Genomic DNA, 17,196 nt, shown 5'->3' on the forward strand with positions numbered 1-17,196 from the left:
AATCGTTTGTTTCACTTTACAGATTGGTATCAATCCCGGACTGTTCGCAGCTTACAAGGGACATCATTACGCTGGACCTGGAAATCATTTCTGTAAGTTATTCTATTAATCTGTGACATTATCTTTATTGTGGCTCTTTATGGCTATCATTTGATGCTCATTTCATCAAGAATTACGACCTAATCATAAAATAACAACATAGCATTAATTAGCAAAATGAGTATATTTTAAGTTAATATTTTAAGTTTATTATTAATCAATTTATCTGATATTGGCTAATTTTCATCTTAAACATAAGCGATCGAGTAAGGGCCATAAACAGGAAAATAAAAAAAGATAGTATATTTTATGATGAAAGCGGTAAACTACCAAGTCATAATGATAAATGGGAAACGCGTGCAAAGGAAGAGTCTTGTAACCACTGACGGTACTACTACTACTACTAAGGCATGAATTCGCAATTCGAATTCCGAACATCCGTATAAACGAGCGCCAATGTGTCCGACAATCGTGGCGCTAACGAACCCACACCATTACCATAGTCTTGCAAGCGAGCCTCGCCTTTGCGTCTCTCGAAGTTTCCGCATAAAATTGCATAACATTATGCCCGCCCCGGGAAAATCGAGTGCGCGCTTTGCGCGCACGCCTCGTCTTAGACGCGGCTTCGAGGAGAGTAATTATCAAGTCAACGAGAAAATCAAAGTCGGTGAGAAAAATGGGAGGCAGGAGAATGCCAGGAGCGATTACCGTTCAAGGCCATATCGTTCCGAAAAAAAAATCGGGGGCGATTCATCATCCGCGTAAAAAAGGTCGAGAAAAACTCCAAACATAAACACCAACCTAATAGGACTAACTTTTTTTGCGTTGATTAATGCGATTAATTAATCAGAATTCTGCGTGTGCAATACGTGCAGGCTAGGATTCGTAAATAAACTAAAACGACGCTGACGAGCACGAGTAAAATTCGTGGATCCGGGAAAAGCTCGTCGAGAGCCTAGCGACCTCCATGACCCGATCGAGTCCTCATTTCGCGCTTTTTTCTGCACCGGGGAACCCGGGATCTGAAATCGCGAAGCCTGCATCGATGAGCACACAGCGAGAGCCGTTGCAACGCGCATAAATCACCCACGGCACGGATGTAAAACCTACAGTTTTAATACGGTACATACCCTCGCCCCCCCCCCCCCCCACGTACATACGTTATGTTTATTTTTGCCTTGCTCGCAACATCGATTAATACATTTTAATATGATTTATATGCGGCACAGCGCGGACATCATAAAAATCTTCATCAATTTCATACAAAAGCTCACTTCCCGGGAGAAGTATGCCGAAATAATTGGGTCCTTTGTGCCGTAGTCCCCGCGTGGCTTGACAATTTTTCCGCTAAAAGCAGAGAGGTACTAATCGGCGGGGGAAATATTTATGTGATACTAAAAAAAAAAAGAAAAAAAAGAAAAAAAATTCAAAATAAATATTATATAACACGAATACATTGAATAGGGAGCTGTCTAACGTATGTATCGAGATCGAAAGAGGGCCAAAGTGACGCATTGGTCAAAAGTTTAATCGCGAAGATGGGTCGCAGTTGCTTGATGAAATTCCTGGTTTTCTCGCTGAAATTCACGCGCGGCCCGATTGACGGCGACGACGAATAACGATTATCCCTGGCTATCTTTGATGCAACTGCCGAAGCACACGCACGCAAGCAAGCACGTGCGTATTAATAAACGTGCGCCCCCATGCACGACGTATCGCTGCCGGGGCCCCCGCGATTTACGTGGTCCTCTACGCGCTTATCAGCGGTGGGCGCGCTGTACGCACACAACATGCTTAATGTAATGTAGCGTAATATATAATATAAACGCACGGCTACCTGCAGGTTTACGCGCCCGATTATTACACTGCCATAATAGCCGTAGGCGTTTGCTTTCGTCCGAGTGTATCGCGATCAAATATTTGCCCGTACCAACGTAATGACAATATAAGACATATCGGGGAAAACGCGAACATAAGTAAACGCAGGTGCGGTACTATTAACGCATTGTTAATCACAAGCATAATAACTATGACTCGTTGTTACTTTATTTATGCGGGCAAACTGGAAGAACGCACTGTCTGAGCAAAGAAGATATTACATTAGGTAGTTACACTAGTTACGATTGTAATCTTTGTAATCCGTGCGATCGAAGAGTTCAACTCGACATACGCGTTAACATTATTATTCTTTAATATTAATAACAGGTGGTAACAGTGAATCGTAGTTGGATATCGTTTCTTCTCTTATCTTCATCGCGTCCATTGCGGCGAGAAATTCCGTAAATTTCTCGCGATTTTCCTGACATTTCCTCCGTATTCCTCGATTGTTTCAATTTCTCCAGCATTTCATGTTACTCGCAATTTCCTCACTTTTCTCTTAAACTTAAACGATCCAGGCAATTTCAGGATGAGATAAACCTGCACGCCAATCATTTTGACTCGCGTAGTGAGACACACGGCGCATTCACGCGCGTTTACATCCGCCGTTCTTACGCACGCAATTTCCGATGCGTGCACACCGGTGCGGCGCACGCGCGACCATCCCCGTGCGCGCGTGCATTTGCTCGGGCTTTAAATAAACAATTTTCGCGCTAACGGCCTGGCCGATGCCCATTACGTACGCATGCCTCCCGCGGCGCCTATATACGCGCTCGTATACGCAACATCGTGTACGGGGTGTCTCAAAAATCGCACTTTCTTTTATCTAAGAAGCTCGATGGTCAATTTGAGTTTTCTTCCAAGGTTCGAGTAAAAAAAAAATATTACTAAACACAATTTTCCTCACAATTTATAAATTTACGTGCTACTTTAAAAAAATACATAATTTTTAAGTATAATTTTTACGTATAATTAACAAACATGTATTAACGCATGAATAATTTATGCGCAATGAAATAGATTTTTTAATTTTCAGAAATATAATTTATAATTATAATATAATTATAATTGGAAAAGAATATATTCGCGCAACATATTCATCCAAAAATGTTTTCGTTTCGCATTGCAAATGAATCGTAAATTCTTTGAGAAGAGAAAGAAACGACGATTCCGAGACACCCGGTAGCTACACGCAAGCCCTGCTTGCGTGTGTCACCGGCACACGCGCGTGCAACGTATATGCATGCATGCATACACACACACATACACACACATACTCCACGGTGAAGTTAGGTGCACGCCGCTGGATTTTCCAGGGTTTTCCCAGGGTTGCGGTAGAGCGTTGAACCGGGTGGAGGGTGGGCGACGTGTAAGGGTGGAAGGGAGAGCAGCAGCAAGCGAGCGGATGGTGGTGGCTGAGGCGGGCGCGGAGGAGGAGGAGGAAAAGGATGAGGAGGTGGAGGCCGCATGGGGAAGAGGGGCAAAGAGAGATAGATGGATGAAGGGGAAGGGAATGCGCGGTGAGGGAGGGAGAAACTATAATGAGTGGTGCGCGCAAGGGAGAGCGGGATAAAAAGGGGGATAGGGGGTGGTAGCGTAGGCAAGGAGGGCGGTTGGGCGGAACGGGGGAAAAAGCAGGGTTGGTACAGGGGTAAAAAGGTTGGAAGCTGTGGCAACTGCCGCGGCGGCGGCGGCGGCGGCGGCGGCGGCAGAGGGAGGAAAGGGGGGATTCTGCTCGCTGCGGATGGCGGAAGAGGGGTAGGCGGGGGTAGATCGAGCACGACGGGTCAATTTGAGTATCCGGGGGAGTATGGGGATGAGAGGGGTTGGCGGAAGGCGGGCGGGCATGCGGACGCATGGTCCAGGGGCCTAAAGGCAGTAAACGTCGAAAAATCCGACCGCGTTCGGGCCGTTCGATGGCTCGGAAGAGGGTCGAAGCCGCGATCGACCATTACAACGCGCGAGTCGAGTATCGCGCGTCGTGCACCGGTGGTGCGCGCGGTGTAACGTCGAGAGACCGCACCAGGGATAGGGGCGAAACACACACGCGAATTGAGAGAAAGAGAGAGAGAGAGAGAGAGAGAGAGAGGAAGCGAGCGAGAGAGGGTGAAGGAGAAAGAGAGAGACGTGGAGCTCTTTTCCGTAATTTCGGGGTGAGCCGGCAGGGTCGATTAACGGGGCCGTGATTCACCCGTTAGATCGGTAAGGAGGAAGTTCGGTCGCTCGTCCGCGCGCGCGTTAGAGATCTCGCGATATTTCGATCTATTTTCTTAATCCTCGCAGCCGCAGTGGAGTACGCGAGACAAGTGTTTCACCTTGTTGATCTTCGTGGTGATTTCTCGTCGGAAGCTGAAAACTCCTTCTCCGAAGTGAAAATTTTACGACGATTCGATCATTTCTGTGAAACTGCCCGACAAATTTTGCACATGCTCGGCAGAGTGCGTAATACAACGACTCGCCAAGGACGTATAATGCTCGCAAGATTCTTGGAGGAGTTGTAATCATGTGAGAAAAGTATAATTATATATCCGCTGTCTCTCGTATAATCCTCTTAAAAATTGACGTGACGCATGCTCACTTAATGATGTAAGAGTCGACATTCATATATTTAAATTGGCTGAACGGCGCCGTGAACTGAATTAGTTATAATAAGAACGTAAAGTTCAGCAATACTCGCGGATACAATCGTAATTGCGATCGCTCGTTAATTCATAAATCCACGATGGCCTCATTCATATTTCCACTTTCGCGCTTTCCTTCTTTTTCCGAGTTTTATCACTTCTTAGTACGTTGCTATGATACGTTAAGCGTAAACTAGTTCCGCGGCATTCAAATTCAAATACACTAGACTCGTTCCATGCTGGCGGATCTGTTACACGCATTTGTCCGGTTCAACACCAACGTGCTATATTTTACAATGTGTTATAATCATGTTACCGCAATATTACTGCAGATAACGTACGCATCGTGAAACGCCCCTATCCGCAAATACATAATATTATCTATTTGTAATATAGAGGATGTCTCAGAGCTGTCATATTTTCTCTCGATTTTAGCCGTTACGATTCATGAATTTAGTGATGCTTTTGTGACGACGAAAACTTGAGAAGCTCGCTGTATTAAATATATCGCTAATATCGTCGTTAGTTAACTCTCACGTGTTAAATTTTTTTGTATTGGAATAAAGTTCGTTTAAAGTTAAGTAAAAAATAAAGTTTTGTTATCGTTATTGAAAGTCACAACACTTTCTACTTTGCAATGTAAAATAACTTCTTTACTTGGGTACTTCTTCTCCTAAAGAAATTTTATTCCTAATTCTAAAAATCTATAAACTGCAGCTAAAAACAAAGGCGACGTTTCGTGAGTATCCTCCCTCCACGCAGACAAACTATACAACTATACAACGTCAGAATTCTATGCATATACTTAAAACTTCCCTTTCCGCGATCTGTAACATCTTCATTCATCTAGGAATTGTAAAGTGAATTAGAGATGCTGACGTAATTACCTCGCGGGCATATAAATTTAAAGGATTCCGATTAAGATTTTGTCCTCGCACCCGGAATCGTGCATATTTGATTGAATGTAACCCGCGAAAGACGTCCCGGCAAAGTTTCGAACTTTCCACCCGCGAACTCGGAGAACATCTGAAAACGGGTTAAGGGTCGGAAGTTTCGCGCCGCCGCTTGCCGCGCGCGCAGTTTATATCCCCCGGAATGTTGAGGGAAAAAGTTTCTCCCGGCAAGGACGCAACTGGTTTGAAGATTTCCCCACCGGCGACGACTCGATTCCGCGGAATTGCTAAACGCATCGCCGATGTTTCGCCCGATTATCATCCCGAAGAATTTTCCTCGTTGATTATGATTTAAATGGTAGATCTTGGCTAAGAAATTAGCTTAAACCGTAATATTAAATTAAAAAGTAACACGCATTATTATCATTCTCATGGTCACGAGAGAAAGTAGGTAAACAATTCGTGGAATTCGCTTTAATTAATAGAAACAAATTTAAAGCCGAGTCTATTAAACGAGAACGATAAATAAGAAATAATAAAATTGTTATTGATGAATGAGCACAATGCTAGTGCTTTATAAATATTAATATAATACATAAATTATAGCATACACACACACACACACACACACACACACACACGCGCGCGCGCGCGCGCGCGCGCGCGAGAATAATGAATATAATACATAAAAAGCGCACGTACAATCATATAAGATGATTTAATCTGTTTCTCTCAAAATACTCGGCAGCTGTACGCTATGCGCATTATTTTGACTATAATAGCGAAATATTGTGCAAGCATTTTCTAAAATACATATTCTAGACGTTGCTCCTCGTTCAGCATGCAATGCTGAATCATGACACTCGCAGGGTGATATCCAAGATTGCGCCCGAAGGCACATTCGAAGAGGTGACTTTTTCTCTCACAATCGATTGTACGATCCAATCTACATAGTAATTTTTTCGCACAATGCGCTACGAGCGTATTTTCTTGGATATCTCATCTTCACAAATATTTCCGACATATTGTTGATTTTTCTACCGCGTTCGTTTATCCCTGTGCGATTTATGAAAAAAGGGAAGAAATAGAGAGAGAGAGAGAGAGAGAGAGAGAGAGAGAGAGAGAGAGAGAGAGAGAGAGAGAGAGAAGAAAAACTCGACAGATGGAAAACCGAACGAGACGTGTTCCAGAAGATTTCGCTTTTATCGCGTGCAAATATTTCTTCGCCAGTGACGGACGTCGAACGCACACGCGACGTGCAGTGTATTCGGTCGATGACCCACTTCGCGCGCGAAGTTACTCGGACGGTACCAAAATTGGACTTGATTGATCGACTTTATTATTTAGCCCTGTCAGCCGCATTCTGCAGCTGGAATTTAAATCATGCTAAAATCGGAGGCGGTACTTCATCATCTATCCACTATTATAACTGTCTTAATTTGCAGCGAATATAAGAAAATTGATTGCTGAGAACTGGTTTGTTAACTTTGAGTGTGCCGCTATCTTCTAAATAATGTATTATCTAGAAATTTCAATAATTCGCATATAAGTGAAATTGGATATAGATTAACGTGCATTATATCAGCAACGTGCATTATCTCTAACATCAGTTATAATTATATGAAGATGTGATAGAGTGGAATTTAAAATGATGCACTTCTCGAAATTGTAATATATAAATAATATTTTGCCTAAAAATAATGATTTTTTTTCTTTCAAAACATATTGTAGATATTTCTCTATAGATTTTGTTTTAATTTTTAGATTTTGTTTGCACTTTTATTTCCTTAATATGTCGCCTATATTTATTTTGTGAAACTGATATTTTCAAATTATTATTACAAAACACTCTGCTATAATAAAACTCCGTTATCCGATATAGTAAGCTATATATCTACAACTAGTTGGGGGACGTTCGCTATAGCGTCACTAAACTTTTCGAGAAGTCGCTGAACAGTTTCGAAAGGTGTAATACAGGCGGTTTCGCAACGAATTGCGGCTCCATTTCGCCGATCATCACCTCTCGAAAGTCCGCGGAGGAAAAAGTTTTTCTCGGCCAAAGGCGTCCGTTGTCGATCAGGAGAGATGGCAACGGCGGCGGCGATGGGGCTGCTCGCGACACGGTACAGCACTCGGGGGCACTCGGTCGCCGACCCAGTTCGCCGTCGGCGGTATCGAGAAAGAGGGAATGGGAGAGGAGGTTTTTCGAACGGCGCGCGAAAGTTGAACGTGACCGGCGAAACTTTTCGTGGTCGTGCCAAGCCGAGTCTTCGCGATGCCGGGCGACGTTGGGCGACGCGACGCGACGCGACGCCTCGCGTCGCGTCGCATCGCAACGCGGCGCAGCGTACACAAGCGCGCACCACCAGTCATCGGCTCCGAACCAACCAACCAACCACCCTCGCCCTCGATGGCGACCTCGACCCCCGGCAGGGTCCAACTTGTTGTAAGAGACCCTTGGAGAGTTGGCCATGCGCCGCGTCGCCGCGACCGACCTAACGAGGGTAACTGGCCGGCGTTATCGAGGGAAATATCGGTCGCGCGCGAATCATCCGCAACAGCTGCGCGAAATCACAGGTACCTCTTTGTGGGTGAAATCGTCTTTGTTGCCTCAGAGGCCTCAAGTGATGAAATTATTTGATACCGTGCTATGCTAACTAACTGATACAGACAAATCTGTAATGAAATGAAAACATATCTTTCCCCATGAATATACGGCGCTAATAAATACGAAACTCTTCTCTCTCTCTCTCTCTCTCTCTCTCTCTCTCTCTCTCTCTCTCTCTCTCTCTCTCTCTCTCTCTCTCTCTCTCTGAAAAGATAATTTTTTAAATATTCTCGTCATAGATTATAATTTTTCATTCAAGTTATATCCCGCAATATTTTTGAAACCCGGAAATAATGCAAAAGTTTTATATTATCACAGAAAATACGTCGTAATATCGTAACATCGCAAATGATTGGCTCAAATATGTATTTAATAAAGCGTTGAAACGAATGTGATAAATAATGGCTAATTGCAATTTGCGAGTTATAAAATTGTATTAAATCTATAATCTACAAAGCATGACCATAATATATTACGAATATTATCTCTAGAACCGAATTACTTTTGTGTGTGTGTGTGTGTGTGTGTGTGTGTGTGTGTGTGTGTGTGTGTGTGTGTGTGTGTGTGTAGCACGTGTGCGCAATAAATCTAAAGAAAATGATGTGCGTTTAAGCGCAAGATACGCAGAGTTATATCCCACCCCGACAACATTACCAATGTTTCACGAGTCGTACGCATCATAGCGTTAGAACAACACGTGACGGTGCATATACACTCTTTCAAATCATATTTTTATTTCTTTTTTTTTTTACAAGGATGTACCGAAATAAAAGTTTCATGTCGAATTCGCGTTCATATCAATTCAGGGGAGTATTTTCACACAAATATAAAATATTTTACTTTTTTATCGCTTTTGATCGATTCCCAGATTGTTGTGTGGTTATTTTATAACCGCCGTATATACACACGTGCGGCAATCCTTTACTTGCGCGGCCGTCGCGCCGCGCCGCGCCGCGCCGCGCCGGCTCGATAGTTCACGGCACTCGGTCGAAGTTTTCTATCGGAGAAACTTTTTTCCCGGAGAGAAGAGCGTTCTTAAGGGGTCATGACATCGCTCGGAGCTTTCGCACCGAGATTATCCTCCCCGCCGCCTATCGATAATCGATTATGCGAGCCGATGGTCGCACGTGAGAACCTCAAGGCTGATGTTATACGTGAAGTACAACGGGAAACACAAACTGCTCTCGCCCCGTTGTTGTTGTTTTGGAACGATGTTAGATAATAACGACCTACATAACGGATAAAACTTCTCTAATATCTTATTTGAGCTTTCTCAAGTTGTTTCATTTTATCTCATGGATGAGATACTCTCAGAGAGAAAGAGAGAGAGAGAGAGAGAGAGAGAGAGAGAGAGAGAGAGAAGTTTAGGGCAAATCGGTTAATTGATTATACTTGTTCGCGTGTGTGTAACGCAAGAATACAAAAGAAAAATAAAGCGATTAGAAACTTCTCATTCGTACCAATTTCCTGCGAAATTTCCTTGGATCTTAATATTTCACTATATATCACTTCTCGCGCTCTCCATGAGATGTACTATGAGAAAGATTTTATCACGTTCCGCGAATAACCCCTTCATATCTTGTCGCAATCGTAACGAAATCTCGCGGATAATCCAATTCCGCATCACACGTTTATGTGATCGAATCAAATTAAGGCGCGTAACGTTGGATTTTATAGGAGATAATTATAGCTTACGCGGATCAATTTTTATTAGTTTCGGTGAACGAGTTTAGTGATGAAGCGTTACGTTACTCCATCCAAGCAAAAACGGTTGAAACATCGACGATGAGTAAGTTTTCCGTTATTTATTTTCACGATAATTAACAGATCGCGATTTAATTAAGAGAATTCTAAGTCGAAGGAGAAGAAAGCGCGTTTCGTTTTTGGATACGTTCGATATATCGATAAGAATCGAAGTCGATAAGTCACGTTCTACTTGCACGAGCGTATTCGAGACGCTTCGGTAATTTCAATTTTCCCAGGCGCGATGCTAAATCTTTGCGACGCGTAATTGCCGCGGGTGGCATAAAACGATACGCCGCCGGTAAATTAAATCGTAAGTGGAAAGTAGTTAAGGTCCGCCATTCGTCGCGCGCGGCACAGACAGTGGATGAAGTGATTATTGTCGGAATGCGGTCAGGCGAGTACGGAGAATGAGTACTCGCGGGTACACTTTGTTTCCCGTATTTTCTTTCTCTGCGATTCGGGTAATTTATTGTCGTAACTGCGAAAAGAGAAGAGTAAACCGCCGACCGTACCAAGCGCGCGCGCGCGCGCGCGCGGATCGGTTATGTATATACCGTACATAATCCCGCTAAACGAAAGGAAACGTAAGCAAACCGACATGTAGCGGTCCATTGAGAATTTATAGGCGGATTTATTAGTCATTATCGTAACCACCCAGACCGGTTAAACGCGACTATTGGCACGAATACGCGAGAGATAATAATTAGAAGATATAACGCATCGAAATTAATTGTGGCATGCGATTAAGTTTAATATTAGTTGGAAAATAGTCGATATATTCGTAACATGTTTACATGTTACCATATTATTTTTTTATATCTTATGTATTCCAATCTTGTTATATATTCATATATCTACTACTCTATTAAAAATTATGTATTTTTAATATTTCAAAAGTAGTATCAGATCACGAAAACAGTTTATATTACTCAAATTATAATGTGTATGTGAGATAAAATCATATACCATAAGTTTGCTAATTTGGGCTTATCTTTCTTTTATCCTGTATTTTCATTGGTGCAAAATATATAATTTTTATAGTGTAACCTGATATAATATTGATCATGTGAAAATCGACATAATCGTTTAAATTTAAAAAGAACCGCAGGTAGTGACTGCATTAATATTCTCGCGTAAAGTATATTTGTACTCGAGTATTTGTAACTCATTTTGACATTAGTGATTTATTACTTTAAAAATAATGGGAGCTGATGTAATTATTGTTGAAATTTGCAAATATTACGATATTTATCGAATGAAAAGAATAACTTGAAAGTACTTGAAATTAATATTCTAAACAAAAAAAATCGTCCTTATATAAGAGGTTAGGTTCATCAAGGAATTAATATGATACTTAAAGGGCGACATCGCGATATTCTACCCCGGGCACTCGCACTTTGCTCAAGAATTGCGGCTGGTTATTGCTTCGAGGGCCATCACTAGTCGCAAGACCGTCCTTTGGCGGTCGGTGGCCGTAGGTGCCAACGAAGGAGATGGCGAAGAAGGAGATGGTATAGGTTGAGGCAACACGATAGTGTAGTGGTAACTATAATGAGTGGCGGTTGTGTGAGTGAGGCGAAGAGGAGGGACAGAGAGAGAGAGAGAGAGAGAGAGAGAGAGAGAGAGAGAGAGAGAGGAGGGGGTGAGAGGAACGAAGGCAAGGGAGCACGAGGGCGAGGGGTTGGGTCGAGCAAGGGCGAGATGGGCGAAGGGTGCCGCGTTGGGTGGCGAAGAGAGAGAAGGGTCGGGGGAGCGAGAAGGACGAGTGTGGGAAAACGTGTAGCCTCAGCCTCCACCCTTTTCCACCCACCGACCACCCTGCCGCTGCTGCTCGGTCCAAGAGGGGTGGAAGAGGAGGAAGAGGAGGCGGTGGAGGGCGAACAGGGAGGACAGAGGGTGGTTAGAGGGTGGCGAGCAGGAGGAAAAAGGGAACTCGGGGACTGCCAAGAGGGGCAGGACGAAGGAAGAGGGGTTGTCGCACGCCTATCCGCTCGATAGCAGCTTACAGTCCGTACACGTTCACTACCTCCCTAGAATTTCGTGCCCTGTGTCTCTTTTCCCTTACTTCTTTCAAAATTTCGTCCGAAAAAGGCATCCCAATGACTAGGCGAATGCATACACTGTCGAGATTTCGCCCGGTCGCTATACGAATCTTATTTCCCGGCTTACGAAAAGTCTTTCTCTCGAGCGTGATTGAACACGATCCACTTAGAAAATATCTGTTAAAAAATATGAGACTTAGGATTTTCTCTACTATTATGACTGAGGAGAACTTTATTTAAGCGAATTTTATTTTCCATAGTGTAATTTTATATTCTAGGTTATACAATCTAAAAAAGAATTTATGAAAATTGTAAAATATATAAATTAAGCTAATTTAATTAAATTTCTCATAATTAATTTGTGAATTTCGGTCCAAAATGAAAAATTAGCAATGAGGGAAACGTTATATCGACATTGGGTCAGAGAGGGGTCATCTAAAGGGTCAGAAGGAAAGAGCGTCCAAAAGGAAAGTACTATGTTGGCTATCGAATGACGATTATACACGAAGCGTCTGTTCCTTACCTTTGGCGCCTTTGTGAAACTGTATCCTACTGTGTCTCGGATAACAGAGACGTCGGTGGAATTACTGCGAGAGACGCAGGCGGCCCTAGACGCGAGAGAAGATCTCCCGCTTGAATCGCCTCGGAAGGACGTTTCTCCCTATTATCTCGTTTTAACAGCCGGACGCGGCACGACGGTGGCGGCGTATCGGACGAGGAAAAAGTCGCTTCAAAGTCGCACGCGAGCGACCGAATTCGCTTTAAGCGCGCCAACCCCTCAGCGCGTTTTAATTAAAAAAATATCCACGGCCCTGCACGAGCACAAAAGCTGAAATTACTCGAGAAGCGGACGACGACACCCGAACAAGAGAGGGAGGAAGAGAGAAAAAAAAGCGTCCGACGTCTTGAGACTTTCGCGCGGGGATATCATTAAGCACACCTGGATGTAATACGTGCTCGTTCGCAAATTGTGGCACTGAGATATACCCGCCTCTGCCTCCCGTCCATCCCCTTCCTCCCCCATTTCAACTCCCCTTCATCCTCGACACGCAGGTGGCGTGGGAAAAAGAGAGCAACGTCAGAACTTGCTCTCGACCGTTTCCTAGGTCGCCGCCGACGGGTCTTCGTCCTGGAAAACCCTGAAAATTGATTTTCCAGGCGCGGTCTCCCGCGTTACCCACGCACAGGTCTCTCTCGGTTGCATCGATTTTCACCTGGCTTCCCCCTGCCTGCTTCTCTCTCTCTCTCTCTCTCTCTCTCTCTCTCTCTCTCTCTCTCTCTCTCTCTCTCTCTCTCTCTCTCTCTCTCTCTCTCTCTCTCTCTCTCTCTCTCTCTCTCTCTCTCTCTCTCTCTCTCTCTCTCTCTCTCTCTCTCTCTCTCTCTCTCTCTCTCTCTCTCTCTCTCTCTCTCTCTCTCTCTCTCTCTCCCTCCCTCCTCCCCCTCCCTCTCTCTCTCTCTCTCTCTCTCTCTCTCTCTCTCTCTCTCTCTCTCTCTCCTCCATCATATATCCTCCCCCCTCCTACCATTGCCTCGTTTCTCGCCATCGCAACCGACTCAAACCAAGCGTTCATTCAGAATCCGAGAGGAAAAAAAGGAGCGAAATCTAGGTCAATGGAGGTTTGAGAAATTTGCGATAGTCGCCATCGCCATCGTTTCGTTGCGGTTCGTCGTTCGGACGAATGACGAACGAGGAATATCGTGTCCGTGTCGATTTCATGCCGTTTCGAACGCGAATATATTCGTCGATCGAGAAATTCACGCGTTTGATAAAACATGAGACTAACAATGCTCGTCGGAGTTGACCGATGACAATTAAGATGTCCAAACTGAAATAGATTTATCTTTGCAACGAATCTCTACAGAGTGTATGCGTATTTATGATACAACATAAAAGACGGCAACTTTTCGATCTTTTAAAAACTATTTTTAATTATTCGTATTATAGATATCTAGAAATGAATGGCATGAGGAAAATCAGAGGAAAAATCGTGATAATTTATTTTGCCGCTGTTACAAAAATCTTACACGACTGCGAGAGATTCGCGCAACGAGTTAGCGACCATTTAGATAATAAACTGTATATTTCGCGCTAAACGATAGCCGAGATCTCTCGCGCGTCATTACCGTTGTCTGGAATGAAGGAGGAGGGTCGAGTCCCCGCGCATTAGAAAAATATCAAGAGCAATATTTCTTTCTGAGTGCGTTGCTCGCTGCGCCTCTCATAACCGAGAACGAGAACCTTGGAGAAAGGAGCAGAAACAAATGACAAGAAAAATGCGATACGGAAGGTCCTGTTGCGCTCTCTCTTAATGTCCAGAACTCCATAAAGCGAGTTAAGTTGGACATATTGCGATGACTTTTAGGTCCGAAAGTTTGGAAAGTTGGCGTCGACATCAGCGGTTCCGAAGTTTTGACTGTTGTGTCATAATATAATTGACCTTGGGAAATGACGCTGGTAAAATACTTGTTGCGAATGTTCTCAGACTCATTCAATCGTGTCATAGGCAATTTCTATTGCTCTCTTTGTGGCGGCAATAATTAAAATTTCTTTTAAAATCTTCCTTTAAAGATCGTTCTTGATTACCAACTAAAAGATATATTTAAGATTATTATCATAAGACGAATAAAGATATGCAAAAAAATGAGAATTCGTGGAGAATTATAGTTGTAATTAATATTTCCTATGACTGTCAGCGACTATCAGTAATGTGATTAATTTGTGATGATTTAAATGAGATCATACTGAAATTAATTATTCGGGTATTTTCGGTTTGCAGATTGGAAATATTATCTTCAGATTTCCCATATTGCGCATCGATTATGTATCAAGTTGCACAGTTCAGAGAGATATCCATTAATAAAAATATGCTACGGTAAAAATATATACGTAAATTATTTGCGGAAACAATGGTTCCATATTACAGAAAAATATTTGCATTGATATTAACATTTATGACATATATCTTTTCATATTTTATTTCTACTTTTAATGGCATTATCAGATATTTTAAAAATTTATATCCTATACATATTCTTTCATATTGAAAAAAATGAATGAATGTATCCTTCAAACACGTTGGTATTTCCGATTGTATTAGTCAAAAAAGAAACAGCAACAATTTGGTAAATAATAATATAACGTTTGAGTGGCAGAATTTATTTTATAGTGACATAACTCAAAAGACACGTCCGCGACAGAAGTTGGACATTCTTAGTCATTTTTTTTTCCCGCTCGGAGGATTCTCAAATTTTCCATAAATTACCATAATTTCCCAACCCTGAAAAAATAAAAGACTCGCGCCTAGGATCGTGTAGAATTCCAAGTTCCACCCCGATTACGTCCGTATCAGAGACGAGTCACAATTTACGGACGACCCAGCACGGCGCTGGAACGGGCGCATTTGCTTTCCATCGACGTACAGGGGAACACACTTTTCACACCCTCGCTCGAAACACCATAAAGCACCCGGCTAGGCGGGAAGGTCGAGCGAAGTCAAGTTGGGTTAGGTTAGCGTCGTGAATGACGGAGAAGGGTCGCGTTTCGCCCCGATAAAGTTTGTTCGATCGGCCGTTAGTCTCCTTCTTATGGCTCCTTCGCCGTGCAAGCAAGCTTTAAGCCACATCCATAAAGCTCGAGAGCGTTGCTTACAACGACAACGTAAGCATTTTGCGAGAAATTCGCGAGTTTCGAAGAGAAAGAAAAGAGATACGTAATAAGAAATTAATTCTTATCGTTTGTACTTCCCGCTCATGAGTTTCTAGTTCTTTTTTTTTTCTATGACGCCCGTATGTACATCTATAGGTGCTTTTCGACATGAGCACCAGTCTAGTTATATTATCATTCGTCCTTGTTTAGCATTTGGCAATACAAAGACAATAGATGATATAACTAAACTTACATCGACTTCTCTCTCTGTTGCTAGAAAGCTATCTTGCTTCTAATGCAGAAAATGCTAGGAAATACAACGCGAACAAACTATAATATAGAAACTAATGCCAAAAACTTCTATCCTGCACATCTATTCTATTTCATACTTGCAAACTACGTATTCGTTAATTCCCCTAACAAACATCCCAGATATATTAATTATGTAATTAGCACACGTAAATTTATTATTATCGAAAATCTTTGCTTGGATCGCGGCTCCACAATGTGGACAACTCCACATTACACACACGTATGGTTCATGCCTTTTCCCATGGACTTGGAGCACGTCGGGCACGTTGTGCCGGAAAGCGTGCAACGGCCGCGGACGAGCGTTTAACTTTGTTCCGAAGTTCTCCAAGGTCGTGCCGGCGCGGCGCACCCGTTGTAGGTCGGTGCCACTGGAGTAAAGCAGCGAGAGAGAATTTCCCGAGGCCGCGTCATAAATCTCTATCTGCTGCCAGGGGGAGTAAACGTTCGCGGGATAGACTTTGGCGACGACTGTAATTTCGCGCCACCGGGGTGTTGTCTCACCCCCACGTGTACGCAAACACGTGTGAGTGTCCGTGTGCCCGTACCGTCAAGAGCGGCAAAAGATTTATCTGGCTCCGTGTTCTTTTCTTTCATGTGAGAACGAAAAGGAGCGATGCTTATTGCTTCTCGGCGCTTGTGGCGTATCTCTCGCTAAATAAATTTATTATCGATGTGATGTAAACGCGAGAAAGAGTGTTTCAAGTATTTATAATGATGATTTTTTAATCTTTTTAAAATTTAATTTTTAAACATGCATAATTGCATAATTAGAAGGATTTCGTTTTTGGTAGCTATAAAAGAGAGAGTTTCTACGTGTGATATTTCTCTTATAACAATAAACTTTAACAATAAAATTTTTAATATTCGTATATTATTATTTAAGATATAAAATATCTGCCTTTGTATACATTTTAATTTTATTTTAATTTAAACTTAAGCTTTAACCTCAAAATGATTATAATGCATATACACGATTAGCATAACACAAGGCGTTCAATTCTGTGATGAGACATGACGCAGAAAAGGATTAACGAAGTGAGACTTCGAGCGTGTAAATAATTCATTTGTAGTCACCGAATCAACTTTCACAAGTGGCGGACGATTATTTCTAGCCGCGTGAACACGACAGGACGAACTCATAATCCAACTTTATATAGCAAAGTAGAAAGAACCGAGCGACCCAAACCTGATCCAAGCGGTTTAATCCTTTTCCATCGATTTTATCCTTTGTAAGATTTGCTCCGCCGAAAGAGCATTTGTCCGTCAAATTGCACGCGGAGTGTAGTTTCGCGAAAGCATTGAAAACAAAATTCTCCAGAGATTACTTGACAACATAGACATAGTATAGATAGACCGATGCATGCTATATACCAGGCAATAGGCGACATGTGCGAGTGAGAAGAAATCATAC

At 42.8% G+C, this 17,196-nt stretch overlaps 2 protein-coding genes across 3 annotated transcripts in view; one reads left to right on the plus strand and one right to left on the minus strand.

Moving 5' to 3' along the window:
• Nucleotides 1-17,196, minus strand: part of Dnmt3 (DNA methyltransferase 3) — a 125,815-nt gene that overhangs the window by 103,079 nt on the left and 5,540 nt on the right. The window lies entirely within an intron of this gene.
• Nucleotides 1-17,196, plus strand: part of Tdg (Thymine DNA glycosylase) — a 117,458-nt gene that overhangs the window by 85,908 nt on the left and 14,354 nt on the right. For both annotated transcript variants that reach the window (XM_089081059.1, XM_089081060.1), the window contains exon 6: nucleotides 23-92. In XM_089081059.1, coding sequence (XP_088937185.1) covers nucleotides 23-92 — 70 coding nt within the window. The remainder of the gene's footprint in view (nucleotides 1-22; nucleotides 93-17,196) is intronic.

The sequence above is a fragment of the Pogonomyrmex barbatus genome, unplaced genomic scaffold, assembly GCF_055798465.1.
Source record: "Pogonomyrmex barbatus isolate J1 unplaced genomic scaffold, ASM5579846v1 scaffold4, whole genome shotgun sequence".
In the NCBI taxonomy this organism is placed as follows: domain Eukaryota; kingdom Metazoa; phylum Arthropoda; class Insecta; order Hymenoptera; family Formicidae; genus Pogonomyrmex; species Pogonomyrmex barbatus.